Genomic DNA, 16293 nt, shown 5'->3' with positions numbered 1-16293 from the left:
CAGGTGTGGGCGCCGCCGGTCCGGCGGCCTGATGCCCGGCGCTTGCCTGCTGCCAGCGCCGGGCCCTCTAGCCTGGGGCCCGTCGGGCGCGCGGGGCCGCGGGGTCTGGGCAGCCGGCCGCGGGTGGCCCGGGGCGCGCCTCCGACAGCCGGGCGGGGCGGGGCGGGGCGGGGCCGGCGCGCGGCCGAGGCGGCGGCGCGCTCCCAGGCCCGAGGGGGTGTGGCGCGGGCGCGCGCGGGCCCTGGTGGCTCGAGGCCGCGGGCGGGGCGAGGGGGCGCGCGCCGCGGACGCGGCCACTGCGGAGGGGGGTGGGCCGGTCGGTCCGGGGCCGCGGCTGCTCGCCCGGGCCCGGGACGGCGCGGGGGACTCTGCCCGGCCCCGGTGGGGTGCGGCCCCCCGCGCGCGCGCTCGGCTGCCCGCGCTCCCCGGACGCCCCCGCCCAGCGCGGTGGTACGGTCCGCCTCTAAAAGGCCCGGCGGCCGCGGGCCAGCCCAGTGTGTGGGCGGCGGCGGCGGCGTCGCGCGGGGTGCGGTGGCGGGGGCGCGCCAGCGAGGCAGGTGTGGGGTGCGGGGTCGCGTCCACGTGTCCAGCGAGCGGCCACCCGGAGCCTGCGGCGGCGAAGGACCAAGTAGGTGGCCGCCTTCCCCCGCTGCCCATGCGGAGCCCGCCTGCTCGGCGGTGCGGGGCGCGGGCAGTTTGGGGTTCCACTCGGCTTAGAGGGGGTCGGACCCTGCTCCTCGGGCGCTGGCCTGCCTGGCACTCCCGGCCCTGCGGGCAGAGACGGCCACTCCCCGCCCAGCCCCCTGCCACATGGGGACCCTTTGTGGCGCAGAGTGACCCTTGCAAGAACCGCTGCGGCTCCTCTGCCCCGCGGGGCTACCGGGGGTGCTCCTGGAGGGCGCCGGGAGGAGGCGGCCGAGAGGAGGCGGCCGGCAGCGCGGTGGGGGCAGGCGCTGGGGCGCATCTCAGCCAGGGGCGCCCCTCCTCAGGCTCTGGGCGGCGGGGCTGACGCTGAGGCTCTGGGTGTGCCTGTGTGCCTTGGAGCCCACTTGGAGGGGTTGCTTGGGCTGGAAGCTGGGTCGGCAAACCGTGTCTTGGGGTCTCCCCCCACCTGTCCCTGTCCCCATGCCTAGGTTTGGATCCTTGCTGGGAGTGAAGGAGGCGAGGGTGGGGCCCGGCCTCCCTTCTCTCTGGCCTTCCTTTCTTCTCTGGTGGTTGCCTTCGGGGTCCAGGATGTGAACCTGACAAAAGCCAGAGAGCTGCATGGTCTGTGCTAAAACTGGGCTCTTTCAAGCTGGGCCTGCTCCTTGTTCTGGCAACTGCAGTTTTTCCTTTCTTCACCTCCTGGGTTTCTGGTTTCCTGCACCCCTTGAACGGGGTTCCTTCTGCCTCCTTGGGGGCTTGGGTGCTGAGAGGGAAGTGCAGAGCCCTGCCCATCACTGCCGTGGCACTGCTCTGCTGTCTTTGCCCCCTGGGATGGCTGAAGAGCTGGGTGTGGCCTGGGGGTGAAGCCTTGGTCCAGCCATCTGCTCCCAGGGCCCCCACCCCATCTCCCCAGGGCCTCGGCCCTGTTGCGGGATGTTGCTGCCTTTTCATAGAACTCCTGGGACTCCCCAGGGTGCAGGGGAGTCGGGTCCCCCAGCAGGCCCCCTTCCACACCCAACCCCTGGATGGGGGCGAGCGCTCATGGCCGGCAGGCTGCCGTCTTGCCATGCTGACTTCTGCCTGTGGTGTGCGTGGCATGGGCCAGGCGTGCGTGGCTTTGTGCTGCTGCGGTAGGCAGGCTGTGGGCTCCCAGACAGCCCCCGGGCTGGCCCTTGGGGCGAGGAGTCCGCGGGTACCAGCAGTGGGGTATGGTGTCGGCAGGTCCCAAGCCTTGATTCCCCAGACCTCTGTCCCCAGCTCCTGGGGCCATGCTCCTGGGGCCATGTTACTGGCCCCCCTTCGCCCCCTGATTGTTCTCTGCCTGCCTCCCCTCTTCCCCCAGCTGGGGTGTCGCCTTCTCGTGGCTTGGGGCGCACCTGCGGTCACTCTTGTGTGCGGCTGGCTGCCCTCAGTGCTGGCGTTCAGGGTCTCCTTCTGGGAGGGCCTCCTGCCCTGCCTTTCCCAGCATTTGCCTTCGCTGCCCCCTTGGTTGTGGCCCAGCCAAGTCTCTCGGCTCCTTTCCAGCAGGGGCGGGAGATGATGGACAGGCCCCCAAGCCTGCCTGCCTCCTTGCTCACTCATGCACCCTGCTGGAGGCCCCTCCTCTCGCCCAGCCACGGTCACCATCTGGGGCTCTGGCAGGGTATGAGATGAGGGGCCGCCACCTCTGGCAGGTCACTTGGCCTGCTGGGGGCCTGGACCTGGTGGGGCTGGAGGAGGGTGAGAGGCTTGGGCCGGTCCCTCCAACTCACCCTGGCTGTCTCCCCCCAGGTCGGTCCCCAGGAGCAGCTGCCGGCCATGCCCACTGTCTGCCTCCTTGCACTGCTCCTCCTGGCCCTGGAGGGGGTCCTGGGCAGCCGCAGGCCCTTCCGCACCTTCTCAGTCACAGACACTACGCTCACCCACCTGGCCGTGCACCGGGTGACTGGTGAGGTGTTCGTGGGTGCGGTGAACCGCATTTTCAAGCTGGCCCCTAACCTGACTGAGCTGCGGGCCCACGTCACGGGGCCCGTCCAGGACAACGCCCGGTGCTACCCGCCCCCAGCATGCGCGTGTGTGCCCACCACCTGGCGCCCGTGGACAACGTGAACAAGCTGCTGCTCATTGACTACGCGGCGCGCCGCCTGGTGGCCTGTGGCAGCGTTTGGCAAGGCATCTGCCAGTTCCTGCGCCTGGACGACCTCTTCAAGCTGGGCGAGCCCCACCACCGCAAGGAACACTACCTGTCGGGGGCCCAGGAGCCCGACTCCATGGCCGGTGTGATCGTGGAGCAGGGCCAGGGACCCAGCAAGCTGTTCGTGGGCACTGCCGTGGACGGCAAGTCCGAGTACTTCCCCACCCTGAGCTCCCGCAAGCTTGTCGGCGACGAGGGCGGTGCCGACATGTTCAGTCTGGTAGGTGGGCGCCCCCCGCCACCGCGCGGCCTCCCCCTCCCTCGTCCCCTTCCCTTGCCCTGCCCAGCTCACCTCCGGAAGGTCCCTGGGGCAGGGCAGGCTGCTGAGGGTGGGAGGACGGGCAGGCCCAGGGCATGGGGCAGCTACCTGCCCTCTGGGGCTTCTCTGGCCTCATCCCCAAGACCATTTGGATGCGGTGCTGGGCCGTGGGGGCGCCCTGGGTGGGCTACATCGAGGGAGCAGGGCCCGTGTAGGCCACGGAAGTGGGTGACGACCCTGGACCTCACCCCGCGCTCTCCGCCACCTGCTGCCCAGGTGTACCAGGATGAGTTCGTCTCCTCTCAGATCAAGATCCCCTCGGACACGCTGTCCCTGTACCCTGCCTTCGACATCTACTACGTCTACAGCTTCGTGAGCGCCTCCTTTGTCTACTTCCTGACGCTGCAGCTGGACACGCAGCAGACACTGCTGGACACGGCGGGGGAGAAGTTCTTCACCTCCAAGATCGTGCGCATGTGTGCCGGGGACTCGGAGTTCTACTCGTACGTGGAGTTCCCCATCGGCTGCTCCTGGCGTGGTGTGGAGTACCGCCTGGTGCAGAGCGCCCACCTGGCCAAGCCTGGCCTGCTGCTGGCCCAGGCCCTGGGCGTGCCGGCCGACGAGGACGTGCTCTTCACCGTCTTCTCTCAGGGCCAGAAGAACCGGGCCAGCCCGCCTCGGCAGACCATCCTCTGCCTCTTCACGCTCAGCGACATCAATGCCCACATCCGCCGCCGCATCCAGTCGTGCTACCGTGGGGAGGGCACGCTGGCCCTGCCCTGGCTGCTCAACAAGGAGCTGCCCTGCATCAACACCGTGAGCCCCGCCCCCGCGCTTGGGCGGGCCCACTGCCCTGGCCAGCCTGCAGTGTCCAGCCTGCTGCCGGTCTTGTCCCGGGTTTGGTGTGGCCTTGGAGGTGGCATCCTGGCCCTGGAACCCCACTTTGCTTGTTCAGGAGTCCCCACTCTCTCTCATGCTCTCCCTGTGTCTGTGGCGTCTTTCTTCCGCCTGCTAGCCATTCCTCTGGCTTCTGCAGGGGCTCCGCTTGCAACTAACCCCTGCTCTGTCCCCCCACTCCCACCCCCGCCGCCCCAGCCTGGTGCTCAGGCTCCGTCTCCAGGCTGTCCCTCGATGGCCTGTGTCGGCGGCAGCGTCCCAGCGTCTGCCCATCCTGCAGGCCCAAGGCCACCGTCCTCGCTCTCCTCCCGCTCCTTCCTCAGTCCCCAGCTTCCTGTGGGGGCCTAGGGCACACACTCAGTCTTGGCTGGCGGGGAGTGAGTTCCAGACCCTGCTCCCTTTCGGAGCGTGGGGTCTCATGGCCCCTGTCCCGCTGTTGCCCTGCCTGCTGACGCTCACCGTGCCCTCCTGTGTCCCAGCCCATGCAGATCAATGGCAACTTCTGCGGGCTGCTGTTGAACCAGCCTCTGGGCGGCCTGCGTGTGATCGAGGGGCTGCCCCTGCTGGCCGACAGCAGCGACGGCATGGCCAGCGTGGCCGCCTACACCTACCAGCAGCACTCCGTGGTGTTCGTCGGCACCCGCAGCGGCAGTCTGAAGAAGGTGGGGCCCTGGACGCTGCTGCAGAGACGGCCTGGAGGGGCAGAACGTGCAGGCCAGCCCTGGGAGAGACGGCACAGGGCCCAGCCCATGGGGCAAGGGGCTCAGCCACCCCCCTCGCCGGGACTGCTGGTGCTGTGGCCCTGGGGACAGCCATGAGAGCAGGGCCGCGCTGAGGTTTGCTCGGCCGAATGCACAGGGAGTACACGTGGGCCTCGGGAAGGACACGGGGCGCGGCCCCTCCCGCTCCAAGTCTGGAAGGGGCCGGATGCGGAGCCCTTCCGGAGAGCGCTGGGGGTCGCTGGGGAGGTTTGTGCGGGAGCCCCTGAACTTGGACCCACGCTTGCTCATGCCTGGGGTGCAGAGTAACGGCTTCTTGGAGGAGACACCCCTCCCATGCCCCACCCCACCCCCAGCTGTATTTTCGTGCTTTTTAGCAGTTTGCACAATGGTGTGACAGGCTCACCCCATGATGCCTCCATCACCCTTATCTCTCTCTCTGTCCATCCCACCCAGCCCTGCTCCCCACCCTCGGCAACACGAATCTCAGTCATATCTCCTGGGAACACCTCGAGGGGTCTCTGGTGGCAGCTGGTGGGTTGGGTGCTGAGCCCCCAGGTCCTGGCTTCAGCTCGGCCCCAGCCTGGAGGGTCCCCGACTCAAGAAGAAGACACTGGGTGCGGGGGTGCTGCTGCAGCACCAGGCAGGCTTGTCACCTGCGCGCTCTGGTCTCGCGGCCCAGGTGCGGGTGGATGACTCGCAGGAGGCCCACCTGTACGAGACGGTGCCTGTGGTGGACGGCAGCCCCATCCTCCGAGACTTGCTCTTCAGCCCTGACCACCGGCACATCTACCTCCTGAGTGAGAAGCAGGTGGGCCCGTGGCGGGCGGTGATAGGCGGTGGGGTGGGGGCAGGTTGGGTGCTGACGTACCTGTCCCCAGGTGAGCCAGCTCCCGGTGGAGACCTGTGAGCAATACCTGAGCTGCGAAGCGTGCCTGGGCTCCGGGGACCCGCACTGTGGTTGGTGCGTGCTACAGCACAGGTGAGGTCGCCTCTTGGGGTGGGGCTGGGGGGAACGCTGGACTGGGGGTGCCCTTCATGGGAGGAACCGGCCAGGCTGGCCCTGGTCTGCATTCCCGCTTCTCCCAGCCAGGCCCTTGCAGTGCCCCCTCCCTGCCCTTCCGCTTTCCCCAGCTAATGAGCGGAACCTCCACCCTGAGTGACGTCCCTTGTACCCCAGGGGAGACCGAGGCCTCCTGTTGCCTGGCACTGTGGGCTGGGCCCGCTGTCCCTGTCCCCCCAGTCCAGGCCCCCACGGTGCACCCCCCCCAGCAGACCCTGGGGCAGCCTTAGATAGACTGTGCCCCGACCCCCACAGGTGCTGCCGCGAGGGGGCCTGTCCTGGCGCTTCTGCTCCTCGTGGCTTTGCCGAGGAGCTGGGCAAGTGTGTCCAGGTGCGGGTGCGCCCCAACAACGTGTCGGTGACGTCGCCTGGGGTGCAGGTGAGTGTTGCGGTGGCGGGGGGGAGCACGCGGTGGGGGAACACCTGCACTGAGTCCTCTGCCTCCCCAGCTGACTGTAGCTATGAGCAATGTGCCCGACCTCAGCGCGGGCGTCAGCTGTGCCTTTGAGGAGGTGACGGAGAGTGAGGCCGTCCTGCTGCCCTCCGGGGAGCTGCGCTGCCCCTCACCCTCCCTGCAGGAGCTGCGGGCTCTCACCAGGGGACATGGTGAGTGGGCTGGGGCCGCCTGGGGGGGGGATGGCGGCCTGTCCCTGCTCGCTTACTGCTGGCCCTGCCTCGCTGCAGGGGCTGTGCGCACCGTGCGCCTCCAGCTGCTCTCCAAGGAGACAGGCATGAGCTTCGCTGAGGCCGACTTTGTCTTCTACAACTGCAGCGTCCTGCAGTCGTGAGTGCCAGCTCCCTGAGCTCCGTGCTCTCGCCGCCCCGCTGGGTCACGCGCACAGGCGGGGCTGCTGCCTTCTTTGCTTCTTCCTGGGCTCCGCATGTGTCCGGCGGGAGGGCTGGCTAGGGGCACCCTGGCCTTCCGCGTTATTTCCGCAGCCTCTTCCGCAGGTGCATGTCGTGCGTCGGCAGCCCGTACCCCTGCCACTGGTGCAAGTACCGGCACGTGTGTACTGGCCACCCCCACGAGTGCTCCTTCCAGGAGGGCCGGGTCCGCAGCCCTGAGGTGAGGCGGGCGATGCGCGCAGGCCAGCCCTGGCTTGGCTTTCTTGGGTTTCCTGGAGGCAGGGCAGGCCCAGCTGGGCTGCCTCAGGGGAGGGCTGACGAGCATCCTCTCCTAGGGCTGCCCTGAGATCCTGCCCAGTGGGGACCTCCTCATCCCAGTGGGTGTCATGCAGCCACTCACCTTGCGGGCCAAGAACCTTCCGCAGCCACAGTCGGGCCAGAAGAACTATGAGTGTGTGGTGCGTGTGCAGGGCCGGCAGCAGCGCGTGCCCGCCGTGCGCTTCAACAGCAGCAGCGTGCAGTGCCAGAATGCCTCGGTGAGGCCGCGCACCTCACCCTGGGGCCCTCCGGGGCAGGGACAAAGTCTTCTCTTTCTTCTTGGGGCTTCTAAGCTGGGGGCGGGGGTCCGCCCGCCTCGGGGGGTCACGCGGCTTCCTCTTCCTAGTACTCCTACGACGGCGACGAATCTGGCGACGCTGAGCTGGACTTCTCTGTGGTCTGGGATGGAGATTTTCCCATCGACAAGCCTCCCACCTTCCGAGGTGAGCGCAGGCGCGGGCCTCCAGGTGGAGTCCGCACGCGCTGAGACTGGGGCCAGCGGGGGGAGCCTGGTGCGTGCTCCCGGTGGCCGCCCCTAGCAGTGCCCTCTGTGCCCACAGCCCTCCTGTACAAGTGCTGGGCGCAGCGGCCCAGCTGTGGCCTCTGCCTCAAAGCTGACCCCCGCTTCAACTGTGGCTGGTGTGTCTCGGAGCACAGGTGCCAGCTGCGGGCCCACTGCCCAGTTCCCAAAAGCAACTGGATGCACCCGAGCCAGAAGGGTGCGCGCTGCAGCCACCCTCGCATCGCCCAGGTCAGCTTTGCCCACGCCCCTTGCCCTTCCAGCCCCCAAGAACCTGGGCTCACCCTCTGGCCTCCGGTTCCGCTCTGTAGATCCACCCGCTTGTGGGGCCCAAGGAAGGGGGCACCCGAGTCACCATCATGGGCGAGAACCTGGGCCTCTCCTCCCGAGAGGTGGGTCTGCGGGTGGCCGGCGTGCGCTGCAACCCCGTCCCTGCTGAGTACGTCAGCGCCGAGAGGTGAGTGTGGCTGTGCGGGTGCCGGGCTGCCCCGCTGCGGTTCTGACGGTGTCTGCTCCTAGGATCGTGTGTGAGATGGAGGAGTCGCTCGTGCCCAGCCCGCCACCCGGGCCCGTGGAGCTGTGCGTGGGTGACTGTTCTGCTGACTTCCGCACGCAGTCGGAGCAGCTGTACAACTTTGTGGTGCGTGGCAACCCCCAGCCTGCCCCTTCTGAGGGGGCCGTGGCCCGGCGCCAGCACGGGGCTGCTGCCTTCTCCCCTCAAAGCTGCTTGTCTCGCAGACCCCAACGTTCAACCACGTGAGCCCCAGTCGGGGCCCAGCTTCAGGGGGCACACGACTCACCATCTCTGGCAGCTCTCTGGACGCGGGCAGCAGGGTCACCGTGATCGTGAGAGACGGCGAGTGCCAGTTTGTGAGGTGGGTGAAGCCTGGCCAACCTTGGGCAGGCGTGGGCAGGGCCTGCCAGGATGCAGCCCAGCGGGTGAGGGCTGGCCTGGGCTGCCGCCTCCACGCACCCCGCTCGCTGGCAGGAGGGACGCCAAGGCGATCGTGTGCATCTCGCCCGTCTCCACCCTGGGCCCCAGCCAGGCCCCCATCACCCTGGCCATCGACCGTGCCAACATTTCCAGTCCCGGCGTGCTCTACACCTACACCCAGGACCCCACCGTCACTCGCCTAGAGCCTGCCTGGAGCATCATCAAGTGAGACCCCGGGAAGATGGGGGTCCTGGCCAGCACGGAGGGTCCCTGAGCTTCTCTCCTGGGGTCCTGGGCATCAAATGATATCTCCTCGCAGTCTGAGCCTCCCTGGGTGACCCAGGTGGGGGGCCTTGAGTCCCATGGCAGCCTCACTAGCTCTCCAGGGCTGGATGGGGGGCAGTGGGGCAGGGAGCCTGAGGTCCTTGCCCCCATCCCCAGCGGGAGCACTGCCATCACCGTGAGCGGGACGCACCTGCTGACAGTTCAGGAGCCTCGGGTCCGGGCCAAGTACCGAGGCATCGAGACCACCAATGTGAGTGCCAGCTGCCCCTGCTGCTGCCCCGCCGCCACCACCCCCTGTGGCCTCACGTGCGGGGCTGCCCGCCCTTGTCCCCGCAGACGTGCCAGGTGATCAACGACACCGCCATGCTGTGTAAGGCTCCTGGCATCTTCCCGGGGCGGCCCCAGCCGCGGGCCCAGGGCGAGCACCCTGACGAGTTCGGCTTCCTGCTGGACCACGTTCAGACGGCACGTTCCCTGAACCGGTCCTCCTTCACCTACTACCCCGATCCCAGCTTTGAGCCGCTCGGGCCTGCAGGCGTCTTGGATGTCAAGCCTGGCTCTCACGTGGTGCTGAAGGTGTGGCCCTGGGAGGTGCAGGGAGGGCGGGGCCGGGGGATGCCCTCCCTGACTGTGCCCTACACTTCCAGGGCAAGAACCTGATCCCTGCGGCCGCCGGCAGCTCCCGCCTCAACTACACGGTGCTGATCGGAGGCCAGCCATGCGCCCTCACCGTCTCCGACACACAGCTCCTGTGCGACTCACCCAGCCAGACTGGCCGGCAGCCTGTCTTGGTGGGTGGGGCTCGGGGAGGGCCCCAGGGCGCTTGGGGAGGGTGTGGGGGTCAACTCATGGTGCCTGTCCCCGAAGGTGCTGGTGGGCGGTCTGGAGTTCTGGCTGGGCACCCTGCACATCACGGCAGAGCGGGCCCTGACGCTGCCGGCCCTGGTGGGGCTGGCGGCGGGGGGCGGGCTCCTGCTGCTGGCCATCACGGCCGTGCTGGTGGCATACAAGCGGAAGACGCAGGATGCGGACCGCACGCTCAAGCGACTGCAGCTGCAGATGGATAACTTGGAGTCCCGCGTGGCTCTGGAGTGCAAGGAAGGTGCCCGGGGCGGGGGTGTGGGGTACAGCGTGGGGTGGGAGCGGGAGTGGGGGCCGCACCCCTCCTGCTCGGCTCACAGTCCACCCCCGGCCCTCCCCAGCCTTTGCTGAGCTGCAGACGGACATCAACGAGTTAACCAACCACATGGACGGGGTGCAGATCCCTTTCCTGGATTACCGGACCTACGCCGTGCGCGTGCTTTTCCCAGGCATAGAGGCTCATCCGGTGCTCAAGGAGCTGGACGTGAGCCCCCCTGGCCTGCCTGCACCCCATCACGCCCCAGGCCACAGCCCTACCCGCTGAGATTTGCTGTCCCCCACAGACACCCCCCAACGTCGAGAAGGCCCTGCGCCTCTTCGGGCAGCTACTGCACAGCCGAGCTTTCGTCCTCACCTTCATCCACACGCTGGAGGCCCAGAGCAGCTTCTCCATGCGCGACCGCGGCACTGTGGCCTCGCTCACTATGGTGGCCCTGCAGAGCCGCCTTGACTACGCCACGGGGCTGCTCAAGCAGCTGCTGGCCGACCTCATCGAGAAGAACCTGGAGAGCAAGAACCACCCGAAGCTGCTGCTCCGCAGGTACCGCCTTCTGCCGCCGCTGCCCCTGGACAGGCCCCACCCTGGCCTCCGGCCCCACCCCGGCCTGGCGGCCCCTGCCTGGCCAGGGCTCGAGCGCCCCTCTTGCCCTAGGACTGAGTCGGTGGCTGAGAAGATGCTTACTAACTGGTTCACGTTCCTGCTTCATAAGTTCCTGAAGGTGTGCTGTGCGGGCGGGTGGCTGGGGAGCGGATGTGGCCGCGGCGCTGTCAGGCAGACAGCGAGCTGTGCATCCCCGCCCCCCTGCAGGAGTGTGCTGGGGAGCCACTCTTCCTGCTCTATTGCGCCATCAAGCAGCAGATGGAGAAGGGCCCCATCGATGCCATCACAGGCGAGGCCCGCTATTCACTGAGCGAGGACAAGCTCATCCGCCAGCAGATCGACTACAAGACGCTGGTGAGCAGAGCACAGGTGGGCAGGGTCGTGGGCACGGGGGATGTGTGCACAGCCCAGGACCCACCCTGTGGTCCCTTCGCTTTCAGACCCTTCACTGCGTGTGCCCGGAGAGCGAGGGCAGCGCTCAGGTCCCGGTAAAGGTTCTCAACTGTGACAGCATCACCCAGGCCAAGGACAAACTGCTCGATGCCGTGTACAAGGGCATCCCATACTCCCAGCGCCCCAAAGCCGAGGACATGGACTTGGGTGAGCCCCTGGCCCCCGCCTCCGTGGCTGGCACGCAGGCTCCCCACCTGGGCTCTGTCCTCCCAGGGGAGTGGACCCAGGGGCTGGAGGGAGACTGAGCAGGACCTCAGGTGGCATCTCTGGCCTGCAGAGTGGCGCCAGGGCCGCATGGCCCGCGTCATCCTCCAGGACGAGGACGTCACCACCAAGATCGAGTGCGACTGGAAGAGGGTCAACTCGCTGGCTCACTACCAGGTGAGCGGCTGGGCCTGTCGTCCCAGGGCTTCCTAGGAGCGCACGAGGGTGCCCCCCCCCACCGGAATGCGCTCTGCAGGGTGTGGGCAGGCGGAGGCTCAGGCCCTTGGCTGCTCAGCCTCCTGCACTGCTCCTTCTCTGTGTTTGGGGGCTGTAGGTGACAGATGGCTCCTTGGTGGCACTGGTGCCCAAACAAGTGTCTGCCTATAACATGGCCAACTCTTTCACCTTCACCCGCTCCCTCAGCCGCTACGGTAGGTGTCTTCAGCTGGCCCTGTGCCCTTCCAGGCCTGCCAGCTGCCCTGGGGAGCCCCTGGCTGAGCAGCGGGCTTGGCTCTGGACCCTGTCCTTGGCAGCTCTCCAGATCCACAGAGCCTGGAAGTGGGATGGCCTGACCGAGAGTCAGTGGGCCCCTCAGCTGTGGGCTTCAGGGACAGAGAGGGATGGGAGCCCTGGCGATGACTGATATGGCTTCTTGGCCTAACGGGCACATCTGTCCGCTGCCCAGAGAGCCTGCTGCGCACAGCCAGCAGCCCTGACAGCCTCCGCTCTCGAGCCCCAATGATCACGCCCGACCAGGAGACGGGCACCAAGCTGTGGCACCTGGTGAAGAACCACGACCACGCCGACCACCGAGAGGGGGACCGCGGCAGCAAGATGGTCTCCGAGATATACCTGACGCGCCTGCTGGCCACCAAGGTGTGGGTTGGCCCCGTGCCCTCCTGGCCTCGGCTCAGATGCCTTCGAGTTTATTTATTTTATTTATTTTAGGTTAGCCAGACTTTTTTATTTGCTCATTTCTTGCATTTGAAGTATTCCTCGAGGATATCCTTGGCCCGAGACTCTGCCGTTGTTCTTCACACAACTGCAATCAGCCCCTCGACGGGTTCACTCTGTCCAGCGTACAGAACCCAGTGCCCGGATTTTTTCTTAGCATCAGCTTTTAAGAAGTCACTTAAGTGCTTGGCACGAAGGGCCCAGGCAGCCCGCCACCCACGGGGTTGCTGTAGCTGGACGCGGCACACAGACGTGGTGCTCGTGGCGGGCTTGGCCGGCTCCGCGAGGTCCACAGGCTAGGCCACCGCGAGTGGGGGTGTCTTCAGCACCTCCTGCCAAGCAATGTCAATGTCTGTGAAGCCTCCAGCTGCAGCGCCTGCATGGCTGGGCATGGGTCGCTTGGGTGGGAGGGGTGGATCTTGAGTGCACCCAAGTCTCCGCCTTTGCGCGACTCCAGGCAGCAGGGAAAGAGCTCAGATGACTTCTAGCCTGGCCTTGGCCCTGAGGTTGGCCTGGCCGGCCTGGGGAGGTAGTGCTGGGCCATGTGAATCCCGAGGGCCTTTCTAAAGGCTTTTACTCTTGCCCTTCTGGCCCCGGGTGACTCAGCCCGTCTTCCTGGTGCCGGATCTGTCAGGACACCTTGCTCACCAGGCCGCTATGTCTGGTCTGTCGTGCTGTGTGGATGACCCCGCGGTCACAATGGTGCTCTTGCTGTGCCCCCAGGGCACGCTGCAAAAGTTCGTGGACGACCTCTTCGAGACGGTGTTCAGCACAGCCCACCGTGGCTCTGCCCTGCCTCTGGCCATCAAATACATGTTCGACTTCCTAGATGAGCAGGCTGACCAGCGACAGATCAGTGACCCCGATGTGCGCCACACCTGGAAGAGCAACTGGTGCCACCCAGGGCCCCGGCGGGTGGAGGAGGCCGGTGGCTCAGCCCTGCCTCAGGGTGGCGGGACGGGCTGGAGTGATGCTTGAGGCAAGGGAGAGTGGTGACCCAAGGTAGCCTTGAGGCCTCCAGGGTGGTGCACAGGGCAGGGATGCTAGCGGCCTGGCCCAGGTGCTAGCAGAGTGTGGAGGGGGCCAGGAGGCTCTGAGGACCAAGGGCCGTCGACTCACGCTTAAGTCTAATGGACACAGTTTGTCAAAGGCCAGTAGCCCTGAGCCTGTCACAGTTGTGACCTCTGGGCATCATCAAGCTGACCAGACAGGAGCTGGGATGAGAAGGGTGATGGGAGGGTGCTCACCGGCTGGCTGAGTGGGGAGCTACATGTCTTCCCCATCTGTCCAGCCTGCCCCTGCGCTTCTGGGTGAACGTGATCAAGAACCCGCAGTTCGTGTTCGACATCCACAAGAGCAGCATCACGGACGCCTGCCTGTCGGTGGTGGCCCAGACCTTCATGGACTCCTGCTCCACGTCCGAGCACCGGCTGGGCAAGGACTCGCCCTCCAACAAGTTGCTGTATGCCAAGGACATCCCCAGCTACAAGAGCTGGGTGGAGAGGTGGGCCCTGACCTGTTGCCCATGCAGGGGCTGGGTGGGGGGCTGGCTGCAGGAAGGGGCACCTCAGGCAGGCATGGCAGCCAGAGCAGGGTCTTGGGCTTTTGCGACACCTGCTGCTGTGACTTACTCAGCGGCCTCACAGGTACTACCGAGACATCGCCAAGATGGCGTCCATCAGTGACCAGGACATGGATGCCTACCTGGTGGAGCAATCCCGTCTCCATGCCAATGACTTTAACGTCCTGAGCGCGCTCAGTGAGCTCTACTTCTACGTCACGAAGTACCGCCAGGAGGTGCGTGCTGTCCTACAGGCCCCTGGGCGGCATAGCCCTGAGAGCATAGCAGGTGGCAAAGACGGGCTTGGGGGGGGTGTTGGTCAGGAGTGCCACCGGGAGGCAGAGGGACGTGGTGCCCATCTCTTGGATTGTCATAGTCCCTCCCCAGTCAGGCTCCCAGGCCAGCACAGTTGACATTCTCCAGAGACGCTGAGACCTGACGGCTTCAGGGGAGGATCCCCTGGCCAGAGCTGTGTTCTGTCTTGGCGTGGCATGGGGGGATGAGCAGAGGGGCTGGGACCAGAAGACGGGCACATGCAGCCGTTGAGAGGGCTGGTGGGGTTCGTGACCTGGGACATCAACAGGCAGGGATATAGGACGTAGCACGTGCACCGCAGGCTGTATTCTGGCTGGAGACAAGCACTCGTGAGCGGGAGGGGGCAATGAGCGCCCTGCGCTGGCTGAGCTCACCCACGTGACATCTCAGGGGAGACTCAGCCCTGAGCCTGGGCCCTGAGATGCTCTGAGGTGGCAGCAAGAGGAGGAGCAGGCCCTGGAGACTGAGCATGGCCGGGAGGGACCCCAAGAGTGCCGTGCAGGTCCTGGACAGCATGAGGGAGGAGGGCCCACTGGGGAGTAGTGGCTGGGCCCAGGAGGAGAGCCCAGCTCCGGGGGGCCTCTTCCCCCAGGTTCTCAGTGCTCTGGACCTAGACGCCTCTTGTCGGAAGCATAAGTTGCGCCAGAAGCTGGAACAGATCATCGGCCTCGTGTCCAGCAACAGCTAAGGGTGGCGCAGTGGGTGAGGAGGGGCATCTTAGGCCTGAGCTGTGTGCTCACGCTGGGTCTCGGGGCTGAGCCCCGGGTCGGGTGGCACGGGGCCCCTTCATGAGTGCCTTGCTTTGGGCCCTGCAGGGGAGGGGGTGACAGGACCAAGCACCCCAGCCCCACAGCAGCAATACCCCTAGCCTCCTGTCTGGGTGCCCAGCTGACGTGAGTGGTCCTGCCCTCCTGGCGATGTGCTCCCCAACCACCTATTTATTGAACTGTCCTCCTTCCCCCCTCTCTGTGCACCGTCCCCCAGGGTTGCCAACCCCTTGCTCATCTTCTCTCCTTGAATTGTCCTGACGCCTTGGGACAGTGTCGGCTGTGGCCTGGCCATGGCACCCCCTCTTGCTGTGGCTGGCTGCAACTGGTCCTGAGAAGGGGGCCTCAGCATTAGCCGCACCTGGGGCGGGTGAGGTCCCTGCAGCCACCCTCAGATATGGCTGTGTTGAGGGGTCCCTGTGTACCTGGCCCGCGGCACTCCCCAGTTTCTCCCGAAGAGTGGGACTCCCCCTTTCTCAGAGGACCCTGTGCTCTCCAGGCACCTGGAGAGCTAGGCCAGGCCTGCGTCGGCCTGACCTGCGCTTGGGGCTCCAGAACGCTCCTTCTCACAGCCCACTGCCAAACGTCCCGGTGTTGTCTGCTTGCCCCGAGCCCGGGGCCCTTGTCCTCAGCTGCCCTCCCGCGCCGACCCCGAGGGGCCGAGGCGGCAGTGCCTTACTCCTCCCTCCCTCTGCCTCGGATGAGTCGGGCCCCGGCTCCCGGCCCCCGGCCCCGGAAACCCAGTTCTCTCCTCTTTTGTTGCATGAGTTTTTCTTTCTCCATGTAAATTTTTTTCCTAATAAATGTTGGGAAAACAGCCAGTGTGTGGCGTGGTCCTTGGGGAGAAGCTCAGAACTCACGGCCAGGCTCTGGGGCTGCGAGGAGGCCCAGGCTCACAGGTGCTGCATCAGCAAACCCTAGTGGCTGTGCCTTCAACATCCAACTGACATCTGCCACCTGCCTGGCTGCAGCTGGTCCAAGGCACCCTTGTTCTCTTGCCTGAATGTGAGTCGGTCTCCCTGCTTCTGCCCCCTGCCCTCAGCCTGTTCTCCAGACGGGAGTCACTGGGAGCCAGTTAAGATTTTTTTTTAAGATTTATTTATTTTTATACAAGAGCTGACAGACGCGCAGGAGGGTGAGAGGATTCACCAGAGACAGAGTAGGGAACAGAACAGGCAGACGACAGAAATCCACTGCTAAGGGGAGCAGCAGGGAGACAGGAGAGGTCTGCTGCGCCCTGTGGGAATCTCCCTGGCCGGCCGGGATCAAACCGGTGCCGCAGAGGCTGCAGACAGCTTCACAGCGCTGCGCTCAACTGCCTGCGCCACCAGGGAGGCCCAGGGAGCCAGTTGAGATTAAAGGTGGGTTTTGTCCCTGTTTGGTTCCGAGCCCTGTGATGTGTCTTCCACCTGCCACCTTCCTGCCCAAGCTGCATCACAGTCATGGTGCGTGCCCGACCTCACTCCTCCACATTGGCTAACCTCATGCAGCCGGTGGGGATAAAGTGGGGTGCCACTGAAAATAGGGTGGCCAGGAGTACCTTGCTTGGGGCGGCGGTGATATTTCAATGAGCCAGCTGGAGCCCTGAGAGAATTCCAGATGGGGAAGAGCCACTGAAAATGGATGGGCCCTTTTGCAG

General features: G+C 66.1%; 1 protein-coding gene across 1 annotated transcript; it reads left to right on the top strand.

Moving 5' to 3' along the window:
• Nucleotides 1-579: 579 nt before the first annotated feature.
• Nucleotides 580-15455, top strand: PLXNA3 (plexin A3). Its single transcript, XM_037511748.2, is given in 34 exon segments — nucleotides 580-628; nucleotides 2416-2683; nucleotides 2686-3038; nucleotides 3354-3893; nucleotides 4454-4636; nucleotides 5376-5504; nucleotides 5575-5675; nucleotides 6012-6135; nucleotides 6206-6362; nucleotides 6441-6540; nucleotides 6708-6822; nucleotides 6938-7138; nucleotides 7267-7363; nucleotides 7481-7671; nucleotides 7752-7897; nucleotides 7960-8080; nucleotides 8179-8315; nucleotides 8429-8599; nucleotides 8816-8909; nucleotides 8996-9235; nucleotides 9307-9450; nucleotides 9527-9761; nucleotides 9862-10004; nucleotides 10084-10340; nucleotides 10452-10518; nucleotides 10608-10754; nucleotides 10841-11000; nucleotides 11131-11234; nucleotides 11392-11488; nucleotides 11743-11933; nucleotides 12735-12904; nucleotides 13303-13515; nucleotides 13658-13808; nucleotides 14480-15455. Coding segments are annotated over 33 exon segments (5616 nt in total). The 5' UTR covers nucleotides 580-628; nucleotides 2416-2442; the 3' UTR covers nucleotides 14576-15455.
• The last annotated feature ends 838 nt before the right edge of the window (nucleotides 15456-16293 follow it).

The sequence above is a fragment of the Talpa occidentalis genome, unplaced genomic scaffold (assembly GCF_014898055.3).
Source record: "Talpa occidentalis isolate TD23 unplaced genomic scaffold, MPIMG_talOcc4v2.1 talOcc4.15, whole genome shotgun sequence".
NCBI classification, from domain to species: Eukaryota; Metazoa; Chordata; class Mammalia; order Eulipotyphla; family Talpidae; genus Talpa; species Talpa occidentalis.
The sequence above is the reverse complement of the archived record's forward strand: the minus strand, read 5'-3'. Positions and strand labels throughout refer to the sequence as shown.